Here is an 18,461-nt window from a genome sequence, read left to right on the forward strand (position 1 = left end):
ACCTCAAAAATGTTGTGAGATGGACAGCAGGCAATGGTATGTTGATAAACGGGGTTAAAAGTCAGGTTGTGACTTTCACAAATAGGAAAAGTCCTCTCAGTTTTTATTACTGCATTGATGGGGTGAAAGTTCCTTTTGGGGATCATTGTAAGTATCAAGGTGTTAATATAAGGAAAGATCTTCATTGGGGTAATCACATACATGGGATTGTAAATAAAGGGTACAGATCTCTGCACATGGTTATGAGGGTGTTTAGGGATTGTAGTAAGGATGTAAAGTAGAGGGCATATAAGTCTCTGGTAAGACCCCAACTAGAGTATGGTTCCAGTGTATGGGACGCTCACCAGGATTACCTGATTCAAGAACTAGAAAAAATGCAAAGAAAAGCGCTCGATTTGTTCTGGGTGATTTCTGACAAAAGAGTAGCGTTACAAAAATGTTGCAAAGTTTGGGCTGGGAAGAATTGAGAGAAAGAAGGAGAGCTGCTCGACTAAGTGGTATGTTCCGAGCTGTCAGCGGAATGATATTAGTAGACAAATAAGTTTGTGTGGTGTTTATAAAAGTAGGAAAGATCACAATATGAAGATAAAGTTGGAATTCAAGAGGACAAACTGGGGCAAATATTCATTTATAGGAAGAGGAGTTAGGGATTGGAATAACTTACCAATGGAAATGTTCAATAAATTTCCAATTTCTTTGAAATCATTTAGGAAAAGGCTAGGAAAGCAACAGATAGGGAATCTGCCACCTGGGCGACTGCCCTAAATGCAGATCAGTATTGATTGATTGATTGATTGATTGATTGATAATCTGCTGAGGTAGCTACAACAAGAAAGACATAGTTTATGTGGCCATTACCTTATAGATGTTCTGCTGCTGACGAAAGAGGCCTCCCGCTTAAGCACACACACACTCAGATAGATGATGATCAATTGGCCAAGAATAGTGATTGGCTAGATTCAAAACTGGCGGAAGGAAAAAGGAAATATTGCCAACCCAAAAATAAATGAACATCAATCAGTTACAAAAACCTAGAAATACAGAACTTCTTTAAATTATTTCTTTCACTTTGCACCAGAGGGCATGATCATAAATTTTTTAGTGGTGTCATTTGTAGAAAAATGTCCAAACTTCTTGATGAATGGCAAACAAAACAAGGAGAAATTCACCCAGGTTAGGAAACTGCACAATAACAAAATTACTCAATATTTTAGTGGTGACATCTTCTGATTAAAGTTCCAAGTTGGTGTAGTTTCACTTTCACTGTTTTACCAATAGAGGAGTTCATTTAGGCGCTAATTTTGAATGTGCGGCATTGAGGTGTACCTCCCGGTACAAAATATATTAAAGGTAAACAGTTAACAGTTAAAATGATTTTGTGTGGCTATTTCTAGCTGAGTGTAGCCCTTGTAAGGCATACTCTCCGATGAGGATGGCCTACATCTGCCATGTATAGGTAACTGCGTGTCATTGTGGTGGAGGATAGTGTTATGTGTGGTGTGTGAGTTGCAGGGATGTTGGGGACAGCACAAACACCCAGTCCTCGAGCCGAGGGAATTAACCATTTAAGGTTAAAATATCCAACCCGGCTGGGAATCGAAACCCTCACCCTCTGGACCAAAGGCCAGCACGCTAACCATTTAGCCATGGAGCTGGACAGTTAACAGTTGAGGCAGGATGTTCTGTCAGTCCCAACTTATAAGTGACTTATATTTGAACGACTTAGTCAAGTGAATTCTATGTTTACAAAATAAAACTATAAAACTACAAAACTATAAAACTAACACATTGAAGGTGATGTTGCCCCTTGTAGGGTGATGAATGCTCATACAAAATATCATATATCACCCCTCATGGGGTGATACAGTACTGAGTCCATGTTTCTCAACTTTAGGCTGTCGCACGAAACTGGTACTACTCTTCGATGTTGTATTGCATTGTTTGTTCACCTAAGGTGTTCATAGACTGCAGCAGTGTCCATTCCTTTCTCAGCATGCTGTACATTGCGCAACAGACAGTGGAATTCCACTAACATACGCAATCATCAGAATTCAGTTCTTAATGGCTAGGAAAATGATGTAGATTGGAGTCTATTATTGCTTTATTCTTACATACTATTGTTACATAACTTCAGAAATTAGTTTTATTAGATACAGTGTTCCATTGTTCTAAAAAAAGTTAAAATGACAAAAGGAAACAACCCAGATGACGATATATCATGCTAATCATTGAACTTACGACATAGTACACGAGGGTTGGAACTTAAATAGTGGCAACACTGCTGTGGAGACGTTATACAACGGAATCTAATATTGTCGCTGATAGCACACTTTAGTTACATACCTACTTTACCTCAGAGCAAATGGACTTGCCCTTCTCACATCACCTGCGTGCGCACAAGCGAGAGAAACACAGTCACGTGTGAGCTACTGGTCTAACATAACATTGTCATTATGTTTTCCAAACAGGAATAACGGAGTTGGATCAAGATTGAATGTGCCAGAGGTCGTACAGCACAACAGTGTCATCAAGGCCTTCAAGAGGCTTGTGGGGAATCTGCGTTGCCTTACAAAAAAGTGGCACGTTGGATAAAAGCCTTCAACGATGGTCGGCAAATTGTGGCGGACATTCATCGGGCAGGTGTCCTACGAGTGAAGAAGAAGTGCATGCTCTTGCCGCGTTACTGGACGGAATCTAATATTGTCGCTGATAGCACACTTTAGTTACATACCTACTTTACCTCAGAGCAAATGGACTTGCCCTTCTCACATCACCTGCGTGCGCACAAGCGAGAGAAACACAGTCACGTGTGAGCTACTGGTCTAACATAACATTGTCATTATGTTTTCCAAAAAGGAATAACGGAGTTGGATCAAGATTGAATATGCCAGAGGTCGTACAGCACAACAGTGTCATCAAGGCCTTCAAGAGGCTTGTGGGGAATCTGCGTTGCCTTACAAAAAAGTGGCACGTTGGATAAAAGCCTTCAACGATGGTCGGCAAATTGTGGCGGACATTCATCGGGCAGGTGTCCTACGAGTGAAGAAGAAGTGCATGCTCTTGCCGCGTTACTGGACATTGCTCAAAACCAGACGATTCGTGAGCTCAGAACTGTTGCAGAGATTTGACAGGCAGTAGACCACTCCATTCGCACCATCAACAGAACAGGCTCTGCTAAAGGTATACTACAACTTCTACATCACTGGCAATGGGTTATACAGAATGCTGGTGACTACATTGAAGGACAGTAAAGGTTGCTAACATGTAACTCTTTTGTATCTGTTGTAAATAAATAGTTGCCACTATTTAAATTCCAACCTTTGTATAAATGATATGAAAGGATAACAGTTTTTGCACAATACACATCACTTGTGAAGGAACTCATAGCGAGGTTTGCATAAGAATGCTTTGTCTGGGCAATGTTTACAGTATGTTGTTACTTTCTGCACTTTCCTTGCAGCCTCTACCTCCAGTTTTGTTAGCCTTTTTGTAACATATGCTGCAGTATTTTCTTCTCTTCCATGTAGAATTTCTAGCCTTTTCAGTTTCTTCTGCTCCAGCAAGGGATGGATACCGTGATTGTGATGAGGTGTTTCTACTTCTCCCAACAAGCATGTCAGTTCAAGAGCACATTTCTCCTTGAAGGTAGCGATGGACATTTTCTGAAGCTTAAGCACTGCTTGATAATTTCTGAATGCAATTCACCAAGCTTGTTCCAATGAGCAGTTCTGTTGCTATTTTGTGATACCATCTGACATTTTTCGAACAGATGTACTATAGGACGATAGCTGATCAGATACATCAATGCCAGGCTTTGCTTTGTTATAGTCAATAACTACAGATGATTTGAATATTTCCGCGTTATTCTTAACATGTTTTCCTGAAGAAACAAATTCTAGCTAGGGCCTAGTTGAGAGCATATAAACCTCTCGCTATAATTTTGTGTGGCTATTTCTTGCCAAGTGCAGCCGTTGTAAGGCAGACCCTCCGATGAGGGTGGGCGGCATCTGCCATGTGTAGGTAAGTGCGTGTTATTGTGGTGGAGGATAGTGTTTTGTGTGGTGATTGAGTTGCAGGGATGTTGGGGACAGCACAAACACCCAGCCCCCAAGCCATTGGAATTAACCAAGGAAGGTTAAAATCCCTGACCCAGCTGGGAATCAACCCAGGACCCTCTGAACCGAAGGCCAGTACGCTGACCATTCAGCCAATGAGTCGGACATCATTAAAAAAAAAGTGCCACCACATGGCGCCACAGTATTCTTCCAAAATCAATTGACTGGCCAGTGGTCATTCTCACAAGTGAAAGCGCACCAGGCATTGATTTTTCCTTGTTTACGTGTGAATGATCATTCGGTTTGTAGAGTTGTGAAAAACTATAAAGAAATGGAAAAAATGGTAATATTCCTCATCCTGAGGTGGTGCAGCTTTTTTCAGGCACAACCCCAATGGAGGTGAGCTGCATATACCATTTCAACTACATACCAGCCCCCCTGCCATTCTCAAATTTCTGGCAGTACCAGGAATCGAACCCGGGCCCCGAGGACGGCAGCTAATAACACTAACTGTTACGCTGCGGAGGCGGACAACCTCTCGCTTATCCATCCATTTTGGTGTGCCGGGCTGAGTGGCTCACGAGGGAACGGTACGAAGTCGGACGGCGAATTTCGATTTGATTTTTACATATTCGTGAAGGTCTTTTTAAGCTGGAACAGGTAGTGGAAGTCTAATTTTTCGCTGGTCCTTTTTAAGGTGCCATTTGGGAGCTCAAAGTTGACGGTGCGTGCAATGAATTGTACAGTACATGCCAGCATACGTCAGCGCTCACAGCCAGCGGCTGTCTTGCCTCGCCTTCCCTCTCCTCTCCTTCGGTTCTCTTCTCTCCCCCACCACATACGGCTGCCTACAGTTGTAAACAGGGGGTTACGGGTGAAGACTGACGTTGGTTGGGACATTTTATTTACAAAGATGAATTCATTATGGAATAAATAAACAATAAAATTGTTTACAAATCATTACTTAACATACAAATAATACATAATCAAATATCATCTGCATCATCATGACATTCCAAGTGTTCAGTAAATGACTTTATTCTAACACAGTCTGGCATTGCACCATTGTTCATGGCATGATAGTGAAAATCTAACACAAAATGTGAATAACAAAACACAAGACAACAATGTGCGCACCTTATAAACGAAAAATAGTACAATCATTTCCAGCACACTTTTTATCAGTTAAATAATGAAAATTCGCTTGTGAGACAGAATGAAATTGTGGTATATTGTCAGTAATGGAATAGTCACCCGCTTTCCAAGCATATTTCAGCATTGGTACAAAACAATCAGCTTGTAATTGGTTATGCGCTAGTATTTGATTAGATAAAATGAAAAGTCTGTTTTTGGGTTTTAATTTTGACTGGCCGTGTAAATTCCTTACCCGGCAAATGTTTTCCATTCGACGGACTAAACATTTTAGTTGTCGGAAGAGTCCAAGATCACACGGCTAGCAAAGTTCGTAGTTCCTTTCTGTATGTATTCAATTTATACAGGTTTGTTCGTCAGGGATACAAGTTGTGCATTTTTGCCCTGGCTACTGAATGAATCTATGAGAAGAAGATTTCTTCCGTCTTCCTGTAATTGCGGATGGAAAACGTTTTGAAACCAGTAACGTACATGCCTTTTCCTCATTTTCCCGGAAGATGAACAATCAATCACGACATATTTAAAGGCATCCATGTAGGCTTTGATACTTTCTTGTACTCTAGGTCCAAACTTTCCATTAATTTCTTGGAAAACGACCAAGAACAAGTGTCCCATTTCTCCGTCTTTAGAAATGTGATATTGCACTGTGTGGGAGTGCGTAAAACTATTGCGGCAAACAAGCGTAGCAAGAACGTCTTTCACACCACGAAAATCATAACTTCTCTGTGTTACCATTTCGTACTCAAATCCGGACTGGTCCGATATCCAGATATTGGCATCCGGGATCTCTTTCTTTTCTTGCAATTCATTAATGAATGTAACAAACTTTTTAGCCACTTTGTGTCGTACTTCTTCGCCTGTTTTAAACGTTTTTTTTGACTAGTTTGGCTACTTTTCGGAACCGAATTTTCAAACGCCCTTTAAGGTTTGTCAAGTATGACTCGCTTTGGAGAGAGTGTTTGGGGCAAAAGAACTGTGACTTATAAATAACGCATCCTTGTCCGGCTCCATGGCTAAATGGTTAGCGTGCTGGCCTTTGGTCATAGGGGTCCCGGGTTCGATTCGCGGCATGGTCGTGAATTTTAACCATCATTGGTTAATTTCTCTGGCATGGGGCCTGGGTGTATGTGTCGTCTTCATCATCATTTCATCCTCATCACGACGCGCAGGTCGCCTACGGGAGTCAAATCAAAAGACCTGCACCTGGCGAGCCGAACATGTCTTCGGACACTCCCGGCACTAAAAGCCATACGCCATTCCAACGCATCCTTGCCTTGGTGAACTTTTCTTTCACATAAGCTCGAAGCATCGCACATTTCCTAATTTCTCCATTGTGTTCAACGTGGTTGACGATTCCATAAATTTGTCTCCGAGTCTTCTTATACTTCCGTACGGCATTCATAGGTCCTCGTTCCTTTATTTTTTGATACATGTTCAACAATGATTCTGAATCACAATCTTCCACTGACTTTCAGAGTCTTTCTCGGCCATCACAAGACTTGTTGTCTTCGTTAAACTCATCTCCGTGTTTGCGTTTTTTCGGTGTTGTTGTCCCCTCCTCAGTGCCATCTTCGTCTTCTGAATCAACGCAAACGGCTTCTTCCTCCTGAATAAATTCGCATTTCCCCTCCAAAATTGCATCAAACGTTATACTTATTTGTGTATACATGATTTGCTCTTCATCAGAAAGCCCTGTAGCTTCCTGAATATTAACACCGTAGGCGTTAATAAGAGCTGCAATAATGTTGCAAGCGGCCATAACAAAGTAAAGAATCCAATGCGATCTCCTGTATGTGGAATAGCCATGAGTCGTGGAGAACTTGACCGAATAGAATAGGACTCGCCGTCTCATATACACAACTGTTGGCAGCCGTATGTGGTAGGGGACAGAGGAGAACTGAAGGAGTGGAGAGGGAAGGCGAGGCAGGGCAGCCGCTGGCCGTGAGCGCTGACGCGTGCCAGCATGTACTGTACAATTCAGGGCGCGCACCGTCAACTTTGAGCCCCCAAATGCCCCCTTAAAAAAGACCAGCGAAAAATTAGACTTGCACTACCTGTTTCAGCTTAAAAAGACCTTCACGAATATGTAAAAATTAAATCGAAATTCGCCGTCCGACTTCGTACCGTTCCCTCGTCAGTAGTAAGAGAGGTATATCATGCAGACAATGGACAGAAGCAATTGAAATGAACGGTAATATCATCCCTTGTTCCAATTAATTTGCATGATACTGTAACTACGATACATATATAAAGATAGAAAAAGGAACACATGTCTTGGATCAATAATTAAATCAGGAAAGGTTGAAAATGAAAGGAGGCATATCAAAACATGGCTCCAAACACGAACAAATTAATGTAGGTAGAGGTTTGTACACATGTTCAGGAAAGAAATGGTGCAGAACAAATAATCATACAGTCTAGAAAGAAACTGTGGGAAGATTTTGGAAATAATGAGGGAAGACTAGGTATAGCAAGAGGGAACTTTATAAAGAGTCAAAAAAAGATATTTTAGGGTAAACCAGTTGAACTCTAGATTTCTGGAAATCGCTGGACAGATGAAAGGAGTATTTTTACATTTTCTCAGTGTGAAAGAAAATCTTTCTGTTGAAGTCACAGACAACAGAGTTTGTTTGTTCGCTTGTCGTTTAAAGGGGCCTAACATCTAGGTCATTGGCCATAACAGACTTTGTTGCAAGGAGAAGAGTGATGGCAATAAGAAAATTATGCCAAAGAAGCCAGAGGATGGTGAATAATCCACTGTCTCATAAAGCAGATAGATGAAATTTGAACTGAGTTGTGAAATATAATGGGATGGCAATAATAAAATTATTTCATAAAGTTATAGCAATTTGAGTGATATTCCTTCTGATTAGATGAAAGCAATTTTTGCACCTTTCTATAAGAAACAGTACAAGTAGGATTGCTACATCTATCAAAGTATACATTAATATGATGTATTAAGTAAACTTTATCTCATCATACCAAGGTCATGTGTGATGTCATATGGTTGTCACATACATTTTTATGAAACATAAAATATAGTGTGATGCCATATGGGGTAACAGAATTTTTTGATGCTTTATATGGAATGTACGACACAAATTTCAAATATGTCAAATTTATGTGCTAATTCAAACTAATACAGTACAATATTTATGAAAACCTACTGAAATGCAAAACAAGTACTTATATTACATTACATATTGTTACCCCCTGTGGGTGGGGGACATAGATGAAGAATACACCCTCATTATACCCTCCTGTTGTAAGAGGCGACTAAAAGGGGTGACCTAGGTGCGGACATGGGTTGTGGTTTGGTACTATATGTTGGACCCTTTTGGATGGGAAGGGTTGAATACAACAATAGGTAATCCCAGTCTGTCGTAGAAGGTGACTAAAGGGGTCATGTGGCCATCGGTCCGCTCTTAATTTTTGTTTTAGGGTTTGTTGTAGGCCAATTCAAAATTCTTGATGTGCGTGTTCCTGTGGCTGAAGAAGTATCAATTTGAAGATTTAGATGCTCCTGGTTTGTAAATTGAATATATTTCTGTGCCTCTACACAAGGACCACAGTCATCATTGTTCATATGATTGTGTACACCATTTGCACCAGCACCATCCCCACCTATAATGTCACTATCAGTATCGCCACTGTCTTCCACATCACTCGATACATTCATCATGCTGTCAGTGTACTCATCATCATTAGCATTATATTCACTGTCATCAACACTTAACATCTCTCTCTCCATCAGAATCCATCAGTAATTCACAAATATCCAATTCACTAATTTATTCTCTTCTTGTTAAGTTGCTTACCATTTCCATCAAGAATATTACCATTTTTTCCATTTCTTTATAGTTTTTCACAACTTTACAAACCGAATGATCATTCACACGTAAAAGAGGAAAAATCAATGCCTGGTGCGCTTTCACTTGTGAGAATGACCACTGGCCAGTCAGTGGATTTTGGAAGAATACTGTGGCACCATGTGGTGGCACTTTTTTAAAAAAAAAGATATTTGTTCATGGTGTTGACCTCTATAGATCTTTTGCCACTACTTTCACCATATGATATGAACCTGCTTGTAAGTGGAATTGCAGAAGTGTAGAGTGTTGAATGTGAGGAAAGGAACGTTAAGGACGACATAAACACCCAGTCCCCAGGCCAGGGATATTAATCATTTACAATCAAAAACCCCTGACCCAGGCGGGAATCGAACCCAGGACCGCCGGGTGACAGGCGGACGCGTTGCCACCTATACTGCAGGACCGGACTGTGGTGGCACATAGTAGCAATACATAGCTGGAATAGACCCTGTAGTTCACTCTTCATGTAGTACCAATTTTACGTGCATAGATATCACAACTGATTTTCGACAGCGCATCGGCCAAAACTCTGCTGTGCCACCATATGGTGTCAGGCCAACTCTGATTTCAGGACCTGTGTGCCACCATATGGCGTCACGCCATCTCAAATTTGAAGAGCAGCGTGACACCATATGGTGGCACGTGGCACCCAGCATGTTAAAATTAAAATTGTTTGTGAAGGCTTGATAGCCACTGTTGGTCTTCCAAGACTTTTTAATCTCTATATTCTCCTCTAACAGCCTTAATAAAAAGTATATGACTGCAAATATATTATCAAATTCACCTCTATTCAATGGCAATAACTTTTCCTGTTCTAATGAATATTTTTCAATAAGGATAAAGAAAGAGGAACAGCAGCAAAAAACATTATAACATAAAATAATACCTACTGTGCACTTATTAAGAACCACATGATCCATATGTGAGCATGTTACAGGAAGGTAGAATTAGAAACTATCAAGATCTTGCATAAAAGATCCTTGAAATACTTTTCTACACCCCACCCCATCATGCTGGCTCAAACTGTACATTTGTACATATATTGTAACATTCTGTCACTTAGTGGTCCCCAACAAAAAGCCTCAACTATCATGGTGTATGAGCTAAAGCAGGCTGTTCCAGCTTGAGTACTCGCCAGCAATCGGCAGAATATTCACAACTCGCAGGAGTCTGCACCAGCCATGCGTCTTGGTAGGTGTGCTAGGTACCAACTGATGAGCCCAACTTAGCACACGAGGGCGAAACACTGGGAACCAGGAATGAGTTAGCTGGAAAATTTATAATGTCCAATAACGGACCATTTATATTGGTATTAAGTGGTATGTTCCAAGCTGTCAGTGGAATAACTTACCAAGGAAGATGTTCAATAAATTTCCAATTTCTTTGCAATCATTTAAGAAAAGGCTAGGAAAACAACAGATAGAGAATCTGCCACCTGAGCAACTGCCCTAAATGCAGATCAGTAGTGACTGATATTGATTTGATAATGATTCATTCATCTTTGGAAATAAACAGTTGTACATAGTTGTACATAGGGCCTATAGCCTAACACATCTGCTGGTAAACTAGATGGCAGCTATATGGGAGGTGAACTACCAGGGGGTGTAAAACATCTGGTGCTTCAGCTTGTATACTACCACCTCCATGTAAGTTCGAGATAACTACCTGGAGCTAGACACTGTTAGATGCAGTTGGCTGGATTGATTTTCAGCAATTTCTCGCTTTCACCTGAGGTGTATGAAGCTCATTTCGATTCTCTTATTTTCCTATACTTGCATCAGCTGATTATCACCATCAGCCTAGCAAGGGTAGTCTGTAGTGTAGCAGACACCAATTTTGTCAAGCTTTTGTGAGGTTTATCTATATGGGTTCAAACTCAATACCTATCTGGGCTTACAATCTCCAGATTTTAACGTTTCAGTTGTAATACACTAGCTATAAGCTGTCATGTAAACCAGTACTTCGGGAAGTGGTCTCGTAGAACAGTGAGCAAGGCACTCGCTCTGAAGTGAAAGGTGCACAGGTTCGAGTCTCAATTGGGCAAAATCTCTTTTTAACTATTTTTGTTCTCTGTTGTTATTTTTAACTCTTTCTTTTACATATTTTCTCTCTCTCTCTCTCTATCTCTCTCACACACACACAATCTTTAATCAAAACATCACTCTCTATAAATAGCACATATATAAAACATTTTCCTAATAGATTGAATATTATGATTAAAAATTTGAACAAAATATATATTCAATAAAAATATGTATGAAAAAAGGTGTACAGATAAATATAACAGCTAATTATAAAATAAAGTGACTTGATGTAGGGACTTGGACCTGCATACATATTCAGATGTTGATTCCCATAGGGAATCTAAAATGTTTGTTCCGAATGAGTAAATTTATAATACCAATATAAATGGTCCGTTATTGGACATTATGAATTTTCCAGCTAACTCATTCCTGGTTTGCCAGTGTTTCGCCCCCGTGTGCTAGGCTGGGCTCATCAGTTGATACCTAGCACACCTGCCAAGACGCTGGCTAGTGCATACCGTGGAGGCCACTGCGTAGGCTAATTGTAGCCACCGGCAGGGCCAATGCACTATGAGAGACTTTGTCTCATTATCAAAAATTGATGCCTGCTTGGCCATCAGATGATACAGATGTTGATTTGCATAGGGAATCTGAAATATTTGTTCCGAATGAGTAAATTTATAATACCAATGTAAACGGTCCGTTATTGGACATTATAAATTTTCCAGCTAACTCATTCCTGGTTTGCTAGCGTTTCGCCCCCATGTGCTAGGCTGGGTTCATCAGTTGGTACCTAGCACACCTGCCAAGACGCTGGCAAGTGCATACCGTGGAGGCCACTGCCTAGGCTAATTGTAGCCACCGGCAGTGCCAATGCACTATGAGAGACTTTGTCTCATTATCAAAAATTGATAGGTAGGTGTATTAGGTACCAACTGATGAGCCCAGCCTAGCACATGGGGACGAAATGCTGGCAAACCAGGAATGAATTAGCTGGAAAATTTATAATGTCCAATAACGGACCATTTATATTGGTGCATACATATTCTACAAAGCCAGTGCTTTAACCAGCCTTGTTATGAGAACGTTTTTCTAACTGAAAAACTAAACCCTCAAAAACTGTAATCTATTCAAGATGATTTCCAAATAGGTTTTGATTTTGCACCCATTTAGATTTTCCTTACAAAGGCTTGATATAGGATATAATCAAAGTTAATGGAACAGAATCTGTAATATGCTGACCGGAGAGGTTCAGTTAGGAATTCAAAGGAAGACCAATAAAATTACTGAAGAGTATACCAGTAGTTTCATATCATTGAGTAGTTTAAGATAGTGAATAAATAGCTCTCCTTTGTACCAAAAGCAACTTGTAAGGTCTAGATCAAAGATGCTCACACTGGGCATTTCATCCCAGGGTGCCCAGCACTGTAATTGGATGGGCAAGCAGGCGATGAGTGTTTGCTATTCAGCCAAATATAGACAGAAAGTAATGAAAGAAAGAGGGAAGAAATCCCTGCCATTTTCAATTTATGTTGTAAGAAATAAGTTATTTATGTTTATTGCAGTTTATGTATTTTGAACGGATACAATAAAAAGTTAGGCCTACAACCTCAAATATTTTTGTATTGTACGTAATGAATTACAATTTTCACTATGAAATTTTAAGAGGTGCTTTAGGAAATTTGTTTAGAAGGGTAATAGGGAGGTACATTCAGGGAAACGGGGTTGTCTAGGGAGTGGTGATGAGGGTACAGAGATCTGAAAGTCAAGTAGGGATGACATAAAAATGTTAGTGTTGAACTGTAGAAGTATTGTAAATAAAGGAATAGAATTAAGTAATTTAATTGATATATATTTACAAATATTGTAATAGGAGTTGAATCATGGCTGAGAAATATAATGGATGCAGAAATTTTCTCACGGAACTGGAGTGTGTATAGGAATGGTGAGAGCGGGATTATTCTTCTGGTGAAAGAAGAATTTGTAAGCTACGAAAAAGTTAAAGATGAGAAACATGAAATTCTAGGTGTAAGGCTCATTTCTAAAGAAAATAGGCAACTTGATGTCTTTGGAGTGTACAGACTGGGAAAGGGTAGGGCTGACATGGATTCAGAATTATTTGATAAGATAATCAGCTATGTGGGAAACGACATGGAAAGGAATGTGATTGTAGTGGGAGATCTTAATTTACCAAATGTCAATTGGGAAGGAAATGCAAACGACAGAAAGCATGGCCAACAAATGGCATATAAGCTAATATGGGAAGGACAGCTGATTCAGAAAGTGATGGAACCAACTAGAGGAAAAAATATCCTGGACGTGGTGCTAATAAAACCAGGTGAGCTCTATAGAGAAACCGAAGTAATAGATGGCATTAGTGATCATGAAGCTGTTTTTTGTTGTCGTTAAAAATAAATGTGATAGAAAGGAAGGTTTTAAAAGTAGGACTATTAGGCAGTACCATATGGCATGAGGCAGTTTTTAAAAAGTAATTATGATCGGTGGAAAACGGTAAATAAGAATGTAAACAGACTCTGGGATGGGTTTAAAGAAATTGTTGAGGAATGTGAAAACAGGTTTGTACCTTTAAAGGTGGTAAGGAATGATAAAGACCCACCTTATTATAATAGAGAAATAAAGAGACTAAGAAGGAGGTGCAGATTGGAAAGAAATAGAAATGGCTGTGGAAGTAAGGGGAAATTGAAGGAACTTACTAGGAAATTGAATCTAGCAAAGAAGGCAGCTAAGGATAACATGATGGCAAGCATAATTGGCAGTCATACAAATTTTAGTAAAAAATGGAAGGGTATGTATAGATACTTTAAGGCAGAAACAGGTTCCAAGAAAGACATTCCAGGAATAATTAATGAACAAGGAGAGTGTGTATGTGAGGATCTTCAAAAGGCAGAAGTATTCAGTCAGCAGTATGTAAAGATTGTTAGTTACAATAAGATACAAAAGATGAAAACTACAAAAGTGGCTGGAATTGATAAGACAATGGGATGGGATATAGTACCATATCTGAAGTACTTATTTGATTATTGTTTGGTTGAAGGAGCTATACCAGATGAATGGAGAGTTGCTATTGTAGCCCCTGTGTATAAAGGAAGGGGTCATAGACATAAAGCTGAAAATTATAGGCCAGTAAGTTTGACATGCTTTGCATGTAAGCTTTGGGAAGGCATTCTTTCTGATTACATTAGACATGTTTGCAAAATTAATAACTGGTTCGATAGAAGGCAATTCGGTTTTAGGAAAGGTTATTCCACTGAAGCTCAATTTGTAGGATTCCAGCAAGATATAGCAGATATTTTGGATTCTGGAGGTCAAATGGACTGTATCGCGATTGACCTGTCTAAAGCATTTGATAGGGTGGATCATGGGAGACTACTGGCAAAAATGAGTGCAATTGGACTAGACAAAAGAATGGCTGAATGGGTTGCTATATTTCTAGAAAATAGATCTCAGAGAATTAGAGTAGGTGAAGCTTTATCTGACCCTGTAGGGCCTAATAATTAAGAGGGGTATTCCTCAAGGCATTATGATTGGACCTTTATGTTTTCTTATAATATATAAATGTTTTGAGTAAAGGAGTGGAATCAGAGGTAAGGCTTTTCGCAGATGATGTTATTCTCTATAGAGTAATAAATAAGTTACAATATTGTGAGCAACTGCAAAATGACCTCGATAATATTGTGAGATGGACAGTAGGCAATGGCATGATAATAAACGGGGTTAAAAGTCAGGTTGTGAGTTTCACAAATAGGAAAAGTTCTCTGAGTTTTAATTACTGCGTTGATGGTGTGAAAGTTCCTTTTGGGGATTATTGTAAGTATCTGGGAGTTAATATCAGGAAAGATCTTCATTGGGGTAATCACATAAATAGGATTGTAAATAAAGGATACAGATCTCTGCACATGGTTATGTTGGTGTTTAAGGGTTGTAGTAAGGATGTAAAGGAGAGGGCTTATAAGTCTCTTGTAAGACCCCAACTAGAGTATGGTTCCAGTGTATGGGATCCTCAGCAGGATTACTTCATTCAAGCAGTGGGAAAAATCCAAAGAAAAGCGCTCGATTTGTTCTGGGTGATTTCCGACAAAAGAGTACCGTTACAAAAATGTTGCAAAGTTTGGGCTGGGAAGAAGTGGGAGAAAGGAGACGACCTGCTCGACTGAGTGGTATGTCAGCGGAGAAATGGCGTGGAATGACATTAGTAGGCGAATAAGTTTGAGTGGCGTCTTTAAAAGTAGGAAAGATCACAATATGAAGATAAAGTTGGAATACAAGAGGACAAATTGGGGCAAATATTCATTTATAAGAAGGGGAGTTAGGGATTGGAATGACTTACCAAGGGAGATGTTCAATAAATTTCCAATGTCATTGAAATCATTTAAGAAAAAGCTAGAAAAACAACAGATAGGGAAAGAAATCACAGAAGAAGGAGATGAAGAAAAGTACTTCAGAGATAATAAAAAAAATTATACCTCATCGCAATCCTTTACTGCCACCTGGGCGACTGCCCTAAATGCAGATCAGTATTGATTGATTGATTGATTGATTGATTGATTGAAGCATTCCTAATATAACACAGAGTTAAGGTGGATAAGCTGTGGCTTGTGGTCGCTGGGTTTAAATTTTCTGATAAACTCACCAACAAATCAATCATGCTTACCAGGAATAACATCAGTAAGGTTATTAATTTGAAGGCATACCATACATCTATTACATTTACATTCTTGATGTACTTTAATTTTTAATCTTGGAGAGAAAAATCTATATCCCCACTCATGATGAAACTCCCTCGCCATTTAGAGGCTAGCTGTTATAATCAGATGCCTGATAAGTTTTAAATACTGTTTTCAAATTCAGCGAACAGGGAAATTCAAACAACACTACGACACTGTGCAAAATCAAGCAGTAAAATTGTTGAATTATGTTCATATATTAAGTTTTGTTGTATGAATAACAGGAATTTTATTTTTAAGAAATGGAAAAACAACATTCCCATCCAAGAAACTGTTAATTGTAGCTTGAGCGCTTAAATCCTGTAGCTTTGTAAATTGTAACACAAAAATTATGTGTTAGTTTTCTTTGAGGGTATAAATAAATAAAAATAAAACTGATTGTTTATCGAGCTCAGTATAAATCAAACCAGAATATCTTGAAAAGGTCAGTTTTCTTGCGATTATAGCATTTTTCCTGAAATGCTGTACTCCTTTCAGCATTTCGCTGAGTAGTGAAGGAGAGCTTCATAATGACAGTCGAACGTCACCGTATCCTTCCCTGCAAAGTGTGTTCACTCTCTCACTTCGCTATGTCATATGCTTGTTACGTAAGCTGCCTGCATTTTCCTCACGTTAGCCCGGCCGCACTGGGCTAGCCTCAACAGGCGCCCAGCTGAGCACCTCTGGTCTAGATGTGTTAGGGTAATCTATCTAGGCACAAGGTAATAATAATCATTTCTCAAACATGTTAATAATAACAACAACAACAACAACAACAATAATAATAATAATAATAATAATAATAATAATAATAATAATAATAATAATACAATGGTGCCAAGGGAAGCATTCATGATTAAAATCCTGCAATACAGTACTGATCACTGTAATGGTATTATGCTTTTGTCAACATTCTGAGCTCATTTCAGTTGTATGTCACAAAAAATACAGCTATTAATATTCAGCTCTCAAGACTACCTAGCAGATGAAGTTTTATCTGACCTTCAAAATGGCCAATAACTTAACCTGTCAGGTAACTAAGATTTATGCTGTTGGTAGAGCTTCCTGGGAGTGGTCAGACAGAAGTAAACTTTTGTACAGAGGGTAAGCTACCCACATCTTTATCAGCAGGAGGTAGAACCGGCCCTTAGGTTGTGAGGATAAAATAGAAGAATTCTGAGAAATAAATCCATGTAACATTCAAGAGAAAAAAAGTTTATTGGTATGACATATTTATAGAAAAATCCATTTAGTTATAAAGATATTTCATAATTCTAATTGATCCTCTAAACTATACAAAATAATTTTGATGATCGGCTGATATCTATCAGACTAAATGGGAAACATGTCAGTGTGCTTATAGAATAATTAATTGGTATAAAAATACTTTCTCGTCATTCTACATTTATAGCAAAAATATGAGAGAAATATGTCAGTCTTACATTGAAATACAATAGAATGTGTCATTGCCAGAATCTCATAAAGAAAAATTAGGAAGGATGATTATTTTCCTTCTTTTGGTTGTTCCACAATAGGAGATGCAGGAGTGGCCTGTGGTTCTGCTGGTACTGCAACCTTAACTGCTGGGACTCCAGTGTGAATAACAGGCACCACTCTCTCTCCAGCTGGAAGTTGTGTCTGCAAGAAACAAGTTAAGAGCACTTGTAGTTTCCTTATACAAGTAAGTGAGTTGTAACTATATTTGTTAAATTCTTAAAGAAATGGAATGAGAAAGGCAGCAAAACAGATAAATAAGACATTCCTAAATTTAGAAGGGAATGAAATAAATGAAATGTCGTATGGCTTTTAGTGCCGGGATATCCCAGGACGGGTTCGGCTCGCCAGGTGCAGGTCTTTCTATTTGACACCCGTAGGTGACCTGCGCGTCGTAATGAGGATGAAATGATGATGAAGACAACACATACACCCAGCCCCCATGCCATTGGAATGAACCAATTAAGGTTAAAATCCCCGACCTGGCCGGGAATTGAACCCGGGACCCTCTGAACCGAAGGCCAGTATGCTGACCATTCAGCCAACGAGTCGGACTAGAAGGGAATGATATGATGCCTTTCCCATCTGTGAGCACCAGAGGCTCTTAACTTGGGAGCGTAGGCTGGTGACCACGGGGCCCATAGCTGAGTCCTCACATCATTTCCACTTACTTGTGCCAAGCTTCTCACTTTCATCCATTCTATCCGACCTCCTTGGTCAACTCTTGTTGTTTTCCGACCTCGACGATGTTAGAGCATTCAAGGCCTAAGGAATCTTTCATTTTCATGCCCCATGTCATTCTTTGGCTGATACATTCTTTTATTTTTGCTAGTGGCTTCACGTCGCACCGACACAGATGGGTCTTATGGCAATGATGGGATAGGAAAGGCCTAGCAAAGGGAAGGAAGTGGCCATGGCCTTAATTAAGGTACAGCCCCAGCATTTGCCTGGTGTGAAAATGGGTAACCATGGAAAACCATCTTCAGGGCTGCCAACAGGGGGGTTCGAACCCACTCTCTCCTGGATGCAAGCTCACAGCTGCGCGCCCCTAACCGCACAGCCAACTCACCCGGTGATACATTCATTTTCCATTGTTGGACACCTTCCATTTTTCCCTCTGATTAGTGTTAATAGAAGATGGTT

At 39.6% G+C, this 18,461-nt stretch overlaps 1 protein-coding gene across 1 annotated transcript in view; it reads right to left on the reverse strand.

The window, feature by feature from the left end:
• Positions 1-17,023: 17,023 nt before the first annotated feature.
• The window catches only part of LOC136885143 (protein lethal(2)essential for life), an 8,959-nt gene continuing 7,521 nt past the window's right edge, over positions 17,024-18,461 (reverse strand). Inside the window, exon 4 of the mRNA XM_067157610.2 lies at positions 17,024-17,462. Within this exon, the coding sequence (XP_067013711.2) occupies positions 17,328-17,462 (135 nt within the window). The 3' untranslated portion in view covers positions 17,024-17,327. The remainder of the gene's footprint in view (positions 17,463-18,461) is intronic.

Source organism: Anabrus simplex, chromosome 1 (genome assembly GCF_040414725.1).
Source record: "Anabrus simplex isolate iqAnaSimp1 chromosome 1, ASM4041472v1, whole genome shotgun sequence".
NCBI classification, from domain to species: domain Eukaryota; kingdom Metazoa; phylum Arthropoda; class Insecta; order Orthoptera; family Tettigoniidae; genus Anabrus; species Anabrus simplex.